The following is a 16,942-nucleotide window of genomic DNA, read 5'->3' as shown; positions in this document are numbered from 1 at the left end:
ATTTCAATATCCCACTCTCAATTAGTTATAGAAAAAGCAGACAGAAAATCAGCAAAGGTATGGAGGACTTAAAAAACACTATCAACCTACGCAACCTAATGATATATGTAGAATATTTCACCAAACAACTGCATAATCACATTCATTTCAAGAGCAGGTGGAACATTCTCCAGAATAGATCAAGCGCTAGGCCACAAAACAAATCTCACTATATTTAAAAGCAGTGAAATCATACAGAGTCTATTCTTTTAACTCACCGTGGAATTAAATTAGAAAGACTTCCCTGGCGGTCCAGTGGTTAAGACTCTGCCCTTCCAGTGCTTGCACTGCAGGGGGTGTGGGTTAGATCCCTGGTCAGGGAACTAAGATCCCACATGCCGTGTGGCATGGCCAAGAAAACCCAAAACAACAACAACAACAACAAAAAACACAACGGAAGGAAATTTGGGGAATCCTAATATTTGGAAGTTAAGCACTATACTTTAATGCATGAGTGAAAAAAGAAATCATGAGAGCAATTAGAGAATATCTCAAATTATATTAAAATGAAAATGTGACCTATCATGTTATGGGTGTAGCTAATGCAATGCTTAGAGGGAAATTTATAGTTTTAAATACCCACACTAGAAAAGAAGAAAGATTTCAAATCAATAAACAATGCTTCCACCTTAAGAAACTAGACAAAAGAAAAGCAAAATAAACCCCAGGCAAGCAGAAGGAAAGACATAATAAAGATTAGGTTGGAAATCAGTGAAACAGAAAACAGAAGAACAATTAAGAAAATCAGTGAAACCAAAAGTTGGTTCTTTGAGGGGAATTCCCTGGAGGTCCAGTGGTTAGGATTCCACCAGAGTTTGATCCCTGGTTGGGGAACTAAGATCCCACAAGCCGTACGGTGTGGCCAAAATACAAAAACAGAAACAAAAGTTGGTTCTTTGAAAAACGTTAACAGAACTGACGACTGTTTAGTTAAGATTGAGCAAGAAAATAAGAGCAACAAAGAAATAGGCAAAATCAGTAATGACGGCAGGGACACTACTACCACCCCTATAGAAATTTAAAATTTATAAGAAAATATTATGACCAACTCTATATCAACGAATTACACAATTTAGGTGAAGTGGACAAATTCTTTAGAAGACATACATTACCAAAACTGAATCAAGGAGAAATAGAAAATCTAAAATGAATTCTAATAAGAAACTGAATTAGTGATGAACAATCTTCTCACAAAGAAAAGCCTGAGTATGGATGGCTTCTCAATTCATTCAATGACACCAGTATTATCCTGATATCAAATAAAGAATCACAAGAAAATAACATTACAGATATTAACAAATCAAATTCACAACACATACAAAGGATTATATACTCCGTTCAAATGGGATTTATTACAGGAATGCACGGTTGATTAAACATCTGAAACTCTATCAATGTAGCACACTAGATAAATAGAACAAAGGACAAAAACCACATGATCATCTTAATAGATGCAGAAACATCATTTGACAAAAGCTAACCTCCTTCATGTAAACAAACTAGGCATAGATGGGAATTTCCTCAACCTGGATAAAGGGCATCTATGAAAAACCTACAGCAAATATCACACTTAATGGTAAGAGACTGAATGCTTCCCCTAACTATTGAGAACAACCCAAATATCTCAACTCTCACCACTTCTGGTCAACATTACACTGGAGGTTCCAGCCAGTGTGATAAGGCCAAAAATGGGAATAGACTGGCATAGACATTTCATCAAAGAAGATATATAAATAGCTAATAAGCACATGAAAAGATGCTCAACATCATTAGTCGTTAGGGAAATGCAAAATAAAAGTACAATAAAATACCACTACATACTCACTGGAATGGATATAATAAAAAAAGATAAACAATAGCAAGTGTTGGCAAGGATGTGGAGAAAGTGGAACCTTTGTCTTGCTGATGGGAATATAAAATAATATAACCACTGAAATATTGTTTGGCAGGTTTTAAAAAAATTGGACAAAAGTTAAAAAGCAAACTAAAGAGAAATGAAACTGTACGTCCACACAGATGTGTATACCAATGTTCTTGGCAGCATTATTCATAATATTCAAAACCTGGAAATCATCTTGCATTAGTCTGCTAGAGCTTCTGTAACAAAGTGGCTTACATAACAGAAATTGAATTGTCTCAGTTCTGGAGACTAGAAGTCTGAGATCAAGGTGTCAGCAAGGTTGGTTCCTTCTGAGGCTGTGAGAGAGAATTTGTCCCATGCCTCTCCCCCAGCTTCTTGGGGTTTGCTGGCAATGTTTGGCTTTCCTTGGCTTCTAGAACCATCACCCTGATCTCTGCCTTCATCTTCACATGTTGTTCTCCTTGTCTGCCTATCTGTGTCCAAATTTCCTTTTTATAAGGATACTAATCATATTCCATAAGGGGTCTACCCTACTCCAGTATGATTTCATATTAACTAATTTCATTTCCAAAATCCTATTTCCAAACAAGGTCACATTTCGAGGTGGTTAGGACTTCAACATATGAATTTTGGAGGGGACACAATTCAACAACACAAATGTCCACCAACCTGTGACTGGAAAAACAATTTATGGTATATTCGGCAATGGAGTACTCTTTTAGACGTAAGGAGCAAACTACCAAAATATGCTACAACATAGATTAAGCTCTAAAACATTACGCTAAGAAGCCAGGTGCAAAATCATACACTACATACTGTATGATTCCATTTATAAGAAATGTCCAGATAAAGCAAATTTATAGAGAAAAACGTAGATCAGTGGTTGACTAGGGCTCGGAGTGAGAGAATGGCTTAAGCAAAAACCAGATGAAATCTCCTATGCTGATGGAAATGTTCTAAAACTGCATTTTGGTAATGGTTGCCAATTACATAAATGTACTAAAAATATCGCTTAAGTGTATACTTACAATGGGTGAATTTTTTATAGCATATAAACTATATATTAATAAAGTGCTTTTTTTTTTTTTAAAGAAAAAACTTCTGGGGTTGGGGACCAGCAATCTGAGTTTTAACAAGCCTTCCAGCTGATTCTAAGGTATATTAACGTTTGAGGATCACTGCTCTAAAGAGACTGTTTAAACCAGACGAACCCAAGAAAATGTCATTGATGCTTAAGTCTCACCAGTTGCCTACCCAGAGTGGTAGGGAATCGTGAAGACAATTATATCCCCTAAAGCGAACGAGTAACTACATTTTCCTTACAAATCTGAATAGCACGTGTGTTGAGTTTGATATAGAGCCTACACTTAGGGGTGACCCTGAGGTTCACATCTGTGTCCAAAAGGACACTTCCAGCTCAGCACTTCGAGGTTTCTCAGGCACCCAGATGCACCCTGACCTCACCCATGAACACAATCAAGCTGCTTCCTGCTAAAACTCCTTTTGTGGCTTCTTATCTCGTCAGTTAGAAATTGTTTCGACCTCATGTAACAGAAACCTGGTTATGCTTGTTTAATCAAATATAAGTTTATTTTCTTCATGGGATGGAAAGTGCCAAGGTAAGCAGCCTATTTCCAGTGAAAACCATTGTTGGTATCTTACGTATCTTACAGCAATGTAATGTGCATTTACTGTTTAAATATATGCAATTTGAAGATGTGAACATAATTGGGCCCAAGCACACTGTTTTCAAAAATCTCCCAGCTGGTTCTGAGGTGCAGCCACTGTGGACAAGCACTGTACCCAACCCAGGTGCCTCTGATCTACAGTTGAGTTCTAGAGAGAATTACCCAAGATGATACAGTGGGCCAGAGTGGGCCTGAGCCCAGGCTGCAACTGCTAAACAGAGACCGTATGACAGGTCATAGCCAAGATTATTAAATATACAGCTAACTCTCAATTATAGTTTGCAAATTTCTAATCCCAGGCTGTTCACTCCTGTTTACTAACAATATAAATTAATTTTTATAATTTTCCCTCTCCAACTTTCAAAAATGCCTCAGAGGGCTTCCCTGGTGGTGCAGTGGTTGAGAGTCCGCCTGCCGATGCAGGGGACACGGGTTCGTGCCCAGGTCCGGGAAGATCCCACATGCCGCGGAGCGGCTGGGCCCATGAGCCATGGCCGCTGAGCCTGCGCGTCTGGAGCCTGTGCTCCGCAACGGGGGAGGCCACAGCAGTGAGAGGCCCACGTACCGCAAAAAACAAAAAACAAAACAAAAAATGCCTCAGATACTTTGTGATTCTGGGATATAATCTTCTCACAGTGTTTACTGGTAATAGCTTCCAGTTTTTGGAATTTACTAGCATTAAATATATGCAGGTAGGACTAGCTAATACTGCCTTTAACTGTTTTTAATTTGCTTCCTAGTTATTTTGTTTTTATTTTTTGGCTGCACCGTGCAGCATGTGGGATCTTAGTTCCCTTACCAGGGATTGAACCTGCACCCCCTGCATTGGAAGCGTGGAATCTTAACCACTGGACCACCAGGGAAGTCCCTGCTTCCTAGTTATTAGTGCATTTATTTCTTAGCATTTAAAAAAGCCTCTCTTGGGACTTCCCTGGTGGCGAAGTGGTTAAGAATCCGCCTGCCAATGCAGGGGACATGGGTTCGATCCCTGGTCTGGGAAGATCCCACATGCTGCGGAGCACCTAAGCCTGTGCGCCACAACTACTGAGCTTGCGCTCTAGAGCCCATGCGCCACAACTACTGAGCCCGCGTGCTGCTACTGAAGCCCGTGCGCCTAGAGTCTGTGCTCCACAACAAGAGAAGCCACCACAATGAGAAGCCCACGCACCGCAACAACGAGTAGCCCTCGCTCACTGCAACTAGAGAAAGCCCGGCGCGCAGCAACGAAGACCCAACGCAGCCAAAAATACAAATAATAAATAAATAAATATTTTAAAAAGCTTCTCTCTTTGTACTTTGCTTCTTTTGTATTTTCCCTAGTTCTGACATTTTCCTACAATTCATATAAAAACATATTTTTCATCAACAAAGGTCTTGGTGATAATCCCTTTGTGATGTGTGATGTGAAGGAAATTAAAAAACTACTTATTTCCTGAGCATGAGGAAGGTGTAAAGGGGGGAATCACCTTGGGATTACAGAAGAAAAAAATGATTTGGGGAAAGAGAGAGATGAGATAAAGGAGAAAGGGGAAGAGTGAGTCCTAAGAAAGGAAGGAGAGGAAGAGAAAAGGATGGAAACGCCAGACCGAATTTCTGGTCTACCTTCTTGCTTACCTCTTAACCACAGAGGTCCCCAAACACCGATTTTCATCCCCAGGAATGCCAGAATGACACACGGTAAACTGCTTATTCATCCGCACAGGCTGCCTTAGAAGCAAACAAATACTGTTCAAGATCACATATTTATATTCCTTAACCTTGTTCTAGAAGGAGGGGTAAAATTCTGGGTGGAAGCATTTTCTTGGCAAAACACCCCCCAGGGGAAATATGGCCTGAGAGGAACAGAACAGGGTCCTCTAAAGTGTGGGACCCCCTTGCCCAGGTGTGAGGGTGGTCATAGGAATAAACCCCAGGGGTCCTCTAATCCTGCATGACACAAGCCCTGGCACTGACCCAGGCTTTGTCTACATATCTCAAAAGAGGAGGGACTCAGGGTCCCAGGGCCACTCTGTACATGGGCTGCTTTGTTGGCCAGCGAACTGAAATCTGATTCCAACTTCCTGGAATTTTGAAGCCAAAGAGAAACTCTGGCCTTGGGCAAAGACCCTGTGGCTGGAATTTGCACATTTATGCAATTGCCTAGCACAAGTCAGAAATGCTAGTAAGTACAACAAGCAAAATTACAAATATGTATACTTTCAAGAGGATGATAAAAAAATGTGGATTGTGTATCTCTGACAGAAGATGCCTTTGAGTCCAAGGGTGTAATTCAATAAATAAGTTATGGACAGCCAAGATGTGGTTGAATCAGCTTCTGCCTTGTTTCACTCTGGCCTTGAACTACGTGTCAGTGTTTCATCATCCTTACAACTAAATCCTCCCTACCGAGCATTAGAGGGAAATGCAGATTGCATTGGAGTTCATGGGGAGATGGGAAGGATTTCAATCCCACAAAACAAAAACAGAAATCCCCAGTAGCCAAAGCTCTTCTCCCTTAGGTGTGTCCCTTATTGGGTCCCCTTGACTCCAAGTTTCTTTTCGGGATGCTTTCTCTATTTCCTCTTTTGAGTCAAGTAGGTCCAGCTCTTGCCCTCAACGTGCATACTTCACTGGGCATGAACAACACCTGCAAGTCAGAGTTTCTCAAAGTGCCAGCATCAGCGCTACCTGGGCACAAGGTAGGAATGTAAATTCCAGGTTCCCACCCCAGACTCGCTGAGTCAGAAACATAGCAACCTGCAGTTTAATGAGTTTTCTGGGTAAGTCTAAGGCATACTTCCAGGTTAAATTAACCTCACCTCTGAAAACAGTTCACTCATCTTTGTTATTCAGGCAGCCCCGAAGGGAGGGAAGATGAAAATCCTTCTCTTGATGCTCCCCTCCCCAGCCCCCTGGTTTATCAAACTGTTCTGCCAACAAAAGTATGTGTGTGTGTTGGCGGGGGGAGGGGAATTCTCATTCTAAGCCAAACTGTGGCAGACAAATGCACATGTATCGTAAAAAAATTTTTTGAGAGAACATTAGTAAAAGTTTAATTTGCACTCCCCAAAGGTACCCACCCATAGTCTCTTTGTACATCTTTCTAGATTTCTGAGCGCACAAGTAAATATGTGTATACTTTTAAATAAAAACCCACAGAAGTAGTTTGTACTGTTTGCTCATTTCATGTTTTTGAAGTCTTGTCCGTGAAGGATAAGAAATACTCTGAGGTACGGAGGTATCATAAATTATTCACCCCTTCTACCCTTTTCCTTGACATTTGGGGCAGCAGAGTCAGACAAAACGCAGAGGTATGGAGAAATCAATCAGTTGACATTCTTTGGTATTTTCACGTTTGCGGCCTTGCCAAACAGGAAATATTCGAAAAGAATACACAATTCTGATAACCAAGTAACTCTATACGTTTTGGACTACGAAAATTGCGGGGAAGAAAAGGTGAGACCAGGGGCTGAGATGCGTGGACTTTACATACCCTCCGAAACCCAAAACACAAGACAATTAAAAAGTAAAAGCTATCAAAAGCACCCAGCTTGACAGTCCCAACTTTTAAAAAAACAAATGCGACAATATTATGACCAAAGTCAGTTATAACTAACTACATTTCCAGACAAAGGGACTTCAGATCTTCAAGGCGTGCCGCGTATACCTCATTTTCCTTATTTTGTGTACTGCAATCCACGGACTACACCCTTTGGAGAAGAAGGGCTGCTGTTCTTCGCCGTTCCAGGTTTCTGGGCGTTTTACGGGCGCCGGGCGGAGGGAGCCGGCAGCGCGAAAGGCAAGGCGCCCCAAGCAGCCCTTTGGCCCCGCCCCCGGTGATTCCCGGCCACTCGCGTCCCGTGGGGAGCGGGCTGAGAACGCGGGCGGCGATTGGTTCCGGGCCAGGGTGGGCGGGGTGCGGCGGCCCGGCATATAAAGGTGCCGCGGCTCGGCGCGGTGCTGCTTCCTCGGTTTGCGTTGGCGTCCTCGGCTGTGTTTCCCGCTTCTTCTCTGGTCTTCGCAGTGGACCGGAGCGCGTCCCCGTGAGTCATGGTGACGAAGGCCGTATGCGTGCTGAAGGGCGACGGCCCGGTGCAGGGTACTATCCACTTCGAACAAAAGGCAAGGACCGGCGGGGGGAGACCGGCGGCGAGGCCGTGCCCGCACACCTGTGCCCGGGAGCGGCCGGCGGGGCCTCGGGCCGACCTCGCCACGCACCCGGCGCGTGGGTCGGCGGGTCGGCGCCCCCCGGGTCCTCGGCCGTGCGGCGCCCTCAGAGCCGACAGCCGCGCGCGGCCGCGGAGTGCTGAGTCACCGGGCGAGCCCAGCAGCGGCTGTGCGTGGCGAGGCCTGGGCGGGAGTGTAGGGAGGGAACACCCGGCCGGCCCGGTGGGTGCCGACCACCGCGAGTTTCGGAAGGAGAGAAAGCGTGAGAGGAAAGCCGGTTGCCCTGGCGCCTCCTCGGCGTCCGTAGGCCCGGGCGGAGACCTGAGGTGCTTGAGGACGCTGTGGCCCTTCTTGCGGGCTCAGATTCTGGGTCCTGAGATACCGCGGATGCTGAGTTGCGCAGTCTGAGGCCTGGCCGGTCCTTGAGACCCGGGGGTGGCGGATGCGGCTGGGCCGTCTGGTTTTCGTAGCATCCGTATCCGTTTGGGACTTTCCACCTTGAACTCTCTAGTTCAGGTGGTCTGCAGACTGCGGCCCGCGGGCCTAATCTGTCCCGAGGCGGTGTTTGTACAGCTCTCGAGCTGAGTGGCTTTTATATATTTATGGTTTTATATGTTTGTGTTTAAAGGGTCGTGAAAACAAGAGTAGGTGACAGTGATCCTTTACAGAAAAGTTTGCTGACCCCTGCTCTAGGTCAGGGTCATCCTCTAAGGGCAAAGAGGACGGCCCTGGTCAGAGCTCCAAAAGCCAGAGATCTAACAGCCTCCATGGTTGGGGGTTTTCCAGAGGAGCGATTTTTAACTCTGGGTGCACAGCAGACTCATTTGGGGAGCTTTTAAAATACAGATAGCAGGGCTCAACTCCGGATCAATTACATGAAAACCTGATGGGGTGCAGTCTGAGTGTTGCTCTTTTTAAAGCTTCCAAAGTGGTTCTTAACAGTGCACGGAGGATTGAGAATTCCTGTTGGTAGCGGGTAGTGGATGAGGTTTGGAAGTCCAATGTTAGGACACCTAGAGTATTTCCATTGCATGGAATTGTCACTTCTGTTCTTGGAGCATTCGTTTAAACAAATTCCCTGTAAAGTGACTTTGAAATTTCTCTACCCGTGGGCCTGTTAACTGAGATGCAGGTGGATAAACCCCTGAACAAATCTTGTAAAATAAAGTGTACAGACATACTCATTGATGACACTGCAAAACACAGGTGTTGTGAGGAAGGTGCTTGTGATAAGCCTGTCCCCCCAGATCTTAGTGAGGTTACCAGTGGGTGGAAAATTGTTTATGTTGGCTTGTTAATCATGAGGGAATATGAATGAGATTTAGTCGTTAAAGTGGTTTATGGAAATGTGAGAGGACATGCAAAGTAATCTAGGTAAGTGTCCCCCATCTGTGAGATTTAAACGAGAGCGCTTATATTTGAGCTTAATTTTTTTTCTTTAGGTGGTTTCCAAATTTTCTAGAAAAGGCTCTTTGATATTTGACTGAATTTTGCTGTTTTCATTTGCAAGACTTTGTTTTGTCCATTCTCTCTCTCTCCACTAGAGAACCTAAGAAGTCTCTGAGGGATTCTTGCCCTGTGGCCATTGAGAAAACGGCTCGTGGTGTTGCATTCAGAAGTTAAACTGGTTTTTCCACCTTCCCTGAGCAGCTTCTATGGCCCCTCCTTTAAGTTCCAGCATCATTTTGGTGGTGCTCTTTGTACCTGATAAAGACCCTTGGATATGCAGATGTATTAAATTGACAATAAACTGTATTTCTTGGCCTATTGAGTGTTTAAAAGTTTGGATTAGTTTCCAGTTTTCAAAAATCGGAAATTTTCACCTATTAAGTCCAAATTCTTAGCTTCTCTTGAAAAATCTGGAGATCTGCCCATACTGAGCCTTCATTAGCCCAGGGCAACGCTGTGCTGGACCGGTTTACATTCCTCCTGCTTCCCTGACCTGTTTTACTCATTTGAGACAATAGCCTGGTCCCTGCAGGGTTGTACCCAGGCAGCTTACTGTTGAACTTCTTGTGCTCTATGCATTACCAATTAAGTGGAGGCTTGGAAGAACCTGCCATGTTTGTCTGTCTGTGCTCTTGATAACATGGCGTGTTTGGGGGAATTACTTTCACATTTGGGGTTCTCCAAAATTAAAGGTTGTACGTAGAAGAATCATAGTGTATCTATTCTCAAAAAGAAACACAAGAGGCAGCAGTTGCCAGGCTACTTCCGTTGAGCAGTGGTATCTAGCCAGTGGAAAGTACGATCTTCAAGGCTAACACCTCTTGTAACTGTTGGCCCTGGCTTTTTAAAAAACAAAGACACCGTCGTGTATTACTATATGGTGTGGATGCTGTGTCTATTTTATTTTACTTCCTAAGATCTCTTTGTAGCTGTAGAAGTAACTTCTTTGATTTCTATATGTAGCATGCGGTACCATTATCCATCAACATTGCCTGAATTGCAGTGTGTTTTTTTCCACCTGTTTTAGTGTTTCATTGTCCTTTCTTTTTGGTCTCTGTAGTGGAAAGGTTATCTAGGTTTCAATGCCTAAAAAGACTTGAGAAAGCAGTACTTCTGTTTGGACTAGGATCAGTCCCCCAGGGGCAGTGAGGTAGGATATTTTCTGGCTGTAAATCAAAGATATCCACGCCGGAAACGGGTCAACACCCCTCTGGTAGAGAGTGGAGAACAGGGATCCTAGGGTAGCAAGTTGGATATTGTTTTTCTTTTTAAGGCAGATTTGTATGATTGCTAACATAGAAGAGTGCATGAAGAAAGTAGGGTGCTAAAAAGTGTATGATGTGCTAACATTTGGGTTCAAAAGTTTGATTTGTACACATACACTCACTATGCGCAAGTACGACCTATTCGAAGTATTTACATAATAAACAAGAACTTATTCATATTACGTATGAATAGAGTAGCTTAGCAGCTTGCTGGAGGTTCACTGCTCCCGGCGGACCTGGGATTTGGACACAGATTTTTCGACTCCTGAGTCCATGTTCTTTTCACTTTCCTGTGAGTGATAAAGATAATTCAACTGTTTTCTTTGTTCAGAAGCATTTGCTGTCTCAAACTTCTTGCACTTTTCTTTGAATAAAGGAAGATGGGACGGTCGTGGTATCGGGATCCATTACAGGATTGACTGAAGGCGATCATGGATTCCATGTCCATCAATTTGGAGATAATACACAAGGTGGGTGCTGTGCTGGTTTAGTGACTGACAGTTATTTCACCTAGTAAGATACACCGAGTAGAGTTACCCCCAAACATTAAAAACTCGTGACAGTTTTTTTAAAAGTCAAGTTAATATGACTACTAAAGTCGATCTCAGGGATATAAATGGCTTTTGACTCTTCCGTGTGGAATGGAAGGAGAAGGAGTTGATGTTTTGTGATTATGGGTTGATTATGTCAGAGTCTCAGGTGTGTTTTAAGTAAAAACGCAGCTTCTTTCTGACCTTCCCCTTTACTCCCAGGTGTTGGTGAGCTGGGGCTTGAGGGCGGGTGTGGCAAGCAGGGTGCATTTATCTGCATAACCCTGCGAGGTAGCTCTGCGCTTCTAGCCTAAGGGCCTTAGCGGGGGCGGGGGGCAAGGTACAAACTGATGAGGGGGTGTAAACTCTTCACACTTTGGATTGTGCTTCCATTTTCTCAAGTTGGGTTTAGAAGCAAGTCAACAAAAGCTTATGGGTTAAATTGCCATATTTGAGTAAACTTAGTGTTTAGACTTTTTATGGTGAGAACTTAATTCATTGTGCTGGAACGTACGTGTGTGTGTGTGTGTGTGTGTGTGTGTGTGTGTTGGAGTATAATTGCTTTACAATGTTGTGTTGGTTTCTGCTGTACAGTGAAGTGAATCAGCTATATGTATACATATATCCCCTCTGTCTTAGAACTTGTTTTTAATGTTCCATAATTTGGTTTCTGTAAATAGTGATTTAATGATCAGATTTGATCCATTTCAACAATTATAAAAAGTCCTGGGACTTCCCTGGTGGTCCAGTGGGTAAGACTCCACGCTCCCAATGCAGGGGGCCCGGGTTGGATCCCTGGTTGGGGAACTAGATCCCGCATGCATGCTGCAACTAGGAGTCTGCGTGCCGCAACGAAGACCCGGTGCAGCCAAAATAAATTATTAACTAAAAAAAAATTCCTCAAGTCGTCTTTTTTTTTTTTGGTTTTACCTGCTTCTGCTTTGGCAGGTGATTGCTCTGTGGCTCTGACTTACTGTGCTACTTTCTGTAACCTGCATGTCTTCTCCCTGGGTAGAGGATGGATAAAAGCTCTAAACAGGGGAAACTTTCTGTCAGCTGTTGAATGAAGAACCATGTCATGAAAGAGCCTCCTGCATTGTCGTGGTTGTGTTCTATGTGAACGCTGTTCCCTGGTGCACTGGAGTGCCATTTTTACAGAGTACAGTCTGAATGCCCCAGAGTTGTGCCGGGCAGCAGCCCTTGGATTAAGGTGCCGTTTTATATTCTGCACGCAAAGTAAAGGCCATAAACAGGAGAGCTGCCTGGTAGTATGTTGCTGGGGAGATAAGTTTTTTGTAGTTGAGGTGTGCTGTTGTCTAATGAAGTAGGATCATAATCTTGGGATTTTAACAGAAGAACCATTGAAGATCAAGTCTTGGCCTTCTCATTTTACAGGGCAGTGAAGAAACCAGAGACCAGAGAAGGGTATTAATTTAACTTCACCAGTGTTACACAGTGGTTAGAATGTCTTTACTCCCTGCCCGTTTTGTTTAATGTGTTGCTTTCTGTTTTTATTAGCCTAGAAGTCACAGTGTGGGTCAGTACTTTCTCCATTTGAGGTTTTTAGCAATGACCAGTTTCTTTTGAGAACTTACTTTGGAATTTTGATTCATAATTTAGCACTTTTTTTTTTTCCCGTAAACAGGCTGTACCAGTGCAGGTCCTCACTTTAACCCTCTATCCAAAAAACACGGTGGGCCAGAGGATGAAGAGAGGTGAGTGACCTTAACTCTTTTTGAAATAATAGCGACGGCTTTGAGGGGGCAGTATGGGTATATGACCTGCAGATTGCATGCTAAGATAATTGCACCTCTGCTCTTGAGTTTGTTGCCCCCATGTAACCCCTTGCCCCCAAGTGCTGGAATGGCTTACCCCTTGGGCTAAGGAATTAAATAGGGACACTTAAAACGATTTGGTTTTGTAGCATTTATTGAATATAGAGCTCATACAAGTGTCAAAGGGATCTAATACAGGAAATGTCATGAATAACAGTACTGTCAACCACTAGCAAAATAAACCATTGTGAAACACTGGAAGGTTTGTAGATAAAAATTTGATATTGAAAATTCAGTGAGACTCCCATTTGTGTTTGTTTTCTGAGAGCCTTTCAGGAAAATATTAAATTTAAGGACAAGGATTAATTTATTTTTATATCAGAGGCCTAGGGGCATAGCTCTGCCATGCCAGGAAGTAACAGGCGTAACTCAGTAACTCAGAGTTTACCCTTTGGTCCTTTATCTGTGAAATTAGAGGTGCACCCCGTCCTACCACTCTTCCCAGAGCATTGCTTTATAGACTTGAAGCCTGTGTTTGAAGAGCTGTGTGTCTAGAACATCTAGCTACTTGTTTTTAAACTTACATGTTTTTCAGGGTTTTGTCAGTCTGGAAAAGTGGGTTCTATTTGATACAGACTATATCCACCTCTTAGCCCACCCTTACATATCTGACTCAGTCCATTTTTAATTTAGCTCATGAAGTAAAGTTAAATAGAAACCAGTCCTGATCCTTCTAATGCTTTTTCAACGTTAGGCATGTTGGAGACCTGGGCAATGTGAAGGCTGACCAGAATGGTGTGGCCGAAGTGCGTATTGAAGATTCCGTAATCTCACTCTGTGGAGACCATTCCATCATTGGCCGCACAATGGTGGTAAGTGTTCATATAATAAGAATATGCATAAAATTACTTCTAACACATGGTCACATATGTTTTCATGATTATTAGTCCTGGTTTCTAAGGATCCATATAAATTGTACTTTTAGTTCAGATTAGGAAAAGCAATTATTTTATTGGATGATTACAGTGAAGAATAATTAATGATCTAGGTCAGTTAAGAACACTGTTTTGCTAAGATGCGGTAATAAAGTAGATTACATTAGATCGTATTAATTAGATCTGTGTTACAGAAACAGGAGTGGTCTTCATCTAGTTTTTAAATGGCCAGACTTTCTTGCCACTACTGGGTTTCCCCCTTGTAGTTAACCAGAGCGTCTGAAGTCTGAAATCGGATAGACCTCAATACTAATACTCATTCATGTCTGCAAGTTATCACCACTTGTTTAATATGTGGGAAGCAGTTGCCCCAAGTTACGTAGAGCTGCATCTGGTTCATACAGAACACCACCTAGGATAGGCTCCCTTTTGCCTGCCCCAGAGGACAGTTAACATTCAGGAGACACCTCCTTTCAGTTGACCCTTTTATTCTTAGAATTTTCTTCACCTGTAGTTGTGAAGCAGAAAAATCACGTATCAGTGTTTGATGAGCAAAATTTAAAATACTACTGCTCGAATACGTCAAGATATTTTTAGGATTACCTCTTGTTTATGGGTCCGTAATTAGGCATGATTTTGATGTTCTTTTTTGTTGTTTACTTTTTTTTCCCCCAAAGCAATTTATACAATAAAAGAATGACTACTGTAACTGAGATTACTAGAATTTCTCATGTTGGATTCAGCATGTGGCAGCCGTGTAACCTAATTGTGTGGGTTTTTTGTATTTCATTTAGAGATAGCACTGCTTACCTAGTGTTTGAGGGTAACTATTTCTTTGCTTTATCAAGAAAAAGCTTTGAGGAGTAGTTTCTACTTTTTACTATTAGATTAAATATTAGTATACTTTCCTCCTAGTAAAATTATTTTAACATGTTATTTTCTAATATTAAATGGTTCTTAAAAGTCTTTTGGGTATTGTTGAGAAGATACGGTAATTGCTTGATAGCCCTAAGTTAATGTGTTCTTAAAATTTTTTAAAGGTCCATGAAAAACCAGATGACTTGGGCAGAGGTGGAAATGAAGAAAGTACAAAGACAGGAAACGCTGGAAGTCGTTTGGCCTGTGGTGTAATTGGGATCGCCCAATAAACATTCCCTAGGAGGTGGTCTTGAGTCCTAGTAACGCATATGTTATCTTGCTAGTTGTAGAAATTTAGAGAAACATTAAACACCGTAACCTTAAAAGTGTATTTTGTGTGACTTTTAATTGCTTTAAGTACCTGTAATAAGAACTGATTCATGATCACTTGAAGATTTGTATAATTTTATAAGACTCATACTCAAAGTGTCTTGTTTCAGTGGTCTCTGTATTTTGCCAAACTTAGTCACATATGGATATTATTTGTCTGAATTTCTTCAGTTCTCAAGCCTGCAATAAACATTCTCTGTGGCACTACTGTATTTTGAGCCTATTAAAGTATCTAAGTTGAAATTCTAAATTAGCTCTGATACTCATACACAGAGCTTGAATGGAACAGATTTAGTAATATGTTGACGGGTATTAACTTCCATAGAGCTCTTTTTTGAAAGTGTTCTAAATGAGATCAGAATGTTTAAAATGTTAGCAACTGGTACATTTAGCTAAGACTAAGCTGAACTTTAATCTCAGACAAATAGGCTATCCTTTGTTAGCTTTAGGGAAATTAAAGTGGTACCTTTATTTTAAAAAGTAGATGTTACAGTTTAAGAGAGCCCTTTGATAACTTTCAGTGAAATTGTGAATGGCAAGTTAGTTAGAGCTTCAGGTAGCTGAGAAGACTTACCTACCTGTCAAATAGCACATACTGCATTTTTGTAGAACTGTGAACGTTTAGTTTATAATAAAAGTAGAGGTTGGCACAATCTGCTTTCAGATAAGCTCCTTAAAGAAATACATTATGCCACTGTAAGGTGGAAGCAAAGAAATGTTTGATTGTGGGTTCTGTTTGTTTAAATACAAGAACTGACACACCCAGTTAGTGAATTCAAGTCTGTTTCTCTTAATGGAAATATGTACCTGTAAGAGAATGCTTTTAAGTGTTAATCTAACTCAGGTTTGACGGTGGGTTATAATATTACTTCTGATAGGGAAGCCAGATAAGCAACAGTTTTGGTTGGTCGTAAATTATATGATGGACTTTATCAAGCGAAGGTCACTTAGGAGAGGAAAAGCTAATTTAGAGTAAGAATTTGTAGTCTGTGTGTGTTTTCAAAGTTTTAAATTGGTGATAACAGTATGCTCACAATAATGGTTACAACTACCATCAGGTAGGGAATTTAAAAACAAACACTAACAAACAGATTTCATAATGTACAGTTTTGTTACATAAATGGGATAAGACTCAAATACAGGACTTGCTTGTGTCCTTTAAAGCCTCAAGTGTAATTACTACCACTTGGTACTTTCGGGGTTTTGTCATGTGCAAGTAGGGTGACCCTTAATACTTTCAATTGGAAATACAGGGCTGCGAGTCCTTGAAATCTGAACACTAATCAGTCAGGTGTATTTTTATTTCCAAAAGCAGTTTCAGCTGGGACTTTTAAACTTCTCAGTGGGCCAACATAAAACAGGATAAATTTTATAACTCAAATCTGCATATATGAAACCGGATTTTCTCTTACTTTCCAAAGGCAGGGACTCAAGAACACTGCCCTAGATAAATACATTTTCCCCCCATCAAAACAAAGTTCTTGCTGCAGAAAACTCAAAACCAAAGTAATAAAGCAGCTTCTTGCCTGGGGATGAGGGTAAAGAAAAAAGTTATCTTACGCACACTGAAACAATGACAGTTTAAAAATGTGATTTAAGAAGAAAAAAGCTTCAAGGCCGAAAGTACTAGGATTATGTTAACGGTCTTTTCCTTGGCACTAGGTAAGCAGCTTTATGTAACTGCTTTTCTTTACTATTTCAGGTATAGGTTTGATTTGGCTTTGGATGTGTTCATGTAATAGCTCTTGGATAACCTACGACTATTTTTCCTAGTTAACCCAACAATTTTAAGGAAAAGAGAGAAAGTACTTTGTAAGTGGCAAAAAGTTCAGTTTACCTCTGCCCAGCAGGGGACTTTAAAAAATGGTAAAGAAAGGCAACAGGCGAGGCTTGTAGAAACAATAGGTTGCATTTAAGTCCTTAAACAGGTAAGACCATAAGCTCTTAGGTTGCAAATACTAACCTTGATTTCTTTCACCCTTTTGAAAAATTTCATGGGATGGTTA

General features: G+C 41.8%; 2 protein-coding genes across 2 annotated transcripts in view; one reads left to right on the top strand and one right to left on the bottom strand.

Annotated features, from left to right (window-relative positions):
- LOC132424273 (uncharacterized) overlaps positions 1–7,688 on the bottom strand; it is a 91,710-nt gene extending 84,022 nt beyond the window's left edge. Inside the window, exons 1-2 of the mRNA XM_060010066.2 lie at positions 7,235–7,688; positions 5,203–5,295 (exon numbers count right to left, since the gene is read on the bottom strand). Coding sequence (XP_059866049.2) covers positions 5,203–5,295; positions 7,235–7,500 — 359 coding nt within the window. The 5' untranslated portion in view covers positions 7,501–7,688. The remainder of the gene's footprint in view (positions 1–5,202; positions 5,296–7,234) is intronic.
- On the top strand, positions 7,510–15,140 carry SOD1 (superoxide dismutase 1). The gene is made up of 5 exons (XM_060010395.1): positions 7,510–7,689; positions 10,825–10,918; positions 12,624–12,693; positions 13,508–13,625; positions 14,729–15,140. Exons 1-5 carry the CDS (start codon positions 7,618–7,620, stop codon positions 14,834–14,836), a joined length of 462 nt encoding a protein of 153 aa, XP_059866378.1. The 5' UTR covers positions 7,510–7,617; the 3' UTR covers positions 14,837–15,140.
- Positions 15,141–16,942: the final 1,802 nt, after the last annotated feature.

The sequence above is a fragment of the Delphinus delphis genome, chromosome 4, assembly GCF_949987515.2.
Source record: "Delphinus delphis chromosome 4, mDelDel1.2, whole genome shotgun sequence".
In the NCBI taxonomy this organism is placed as follows: Eukaryota; Metazoa; Chordata; class Mammalia; order Artiodactyla; family Delphinidae; genus Delphinus; species Delphinus delphis.
This window is presented reverse-complemented; position numbering and strand designations above follow the sequence as displayed.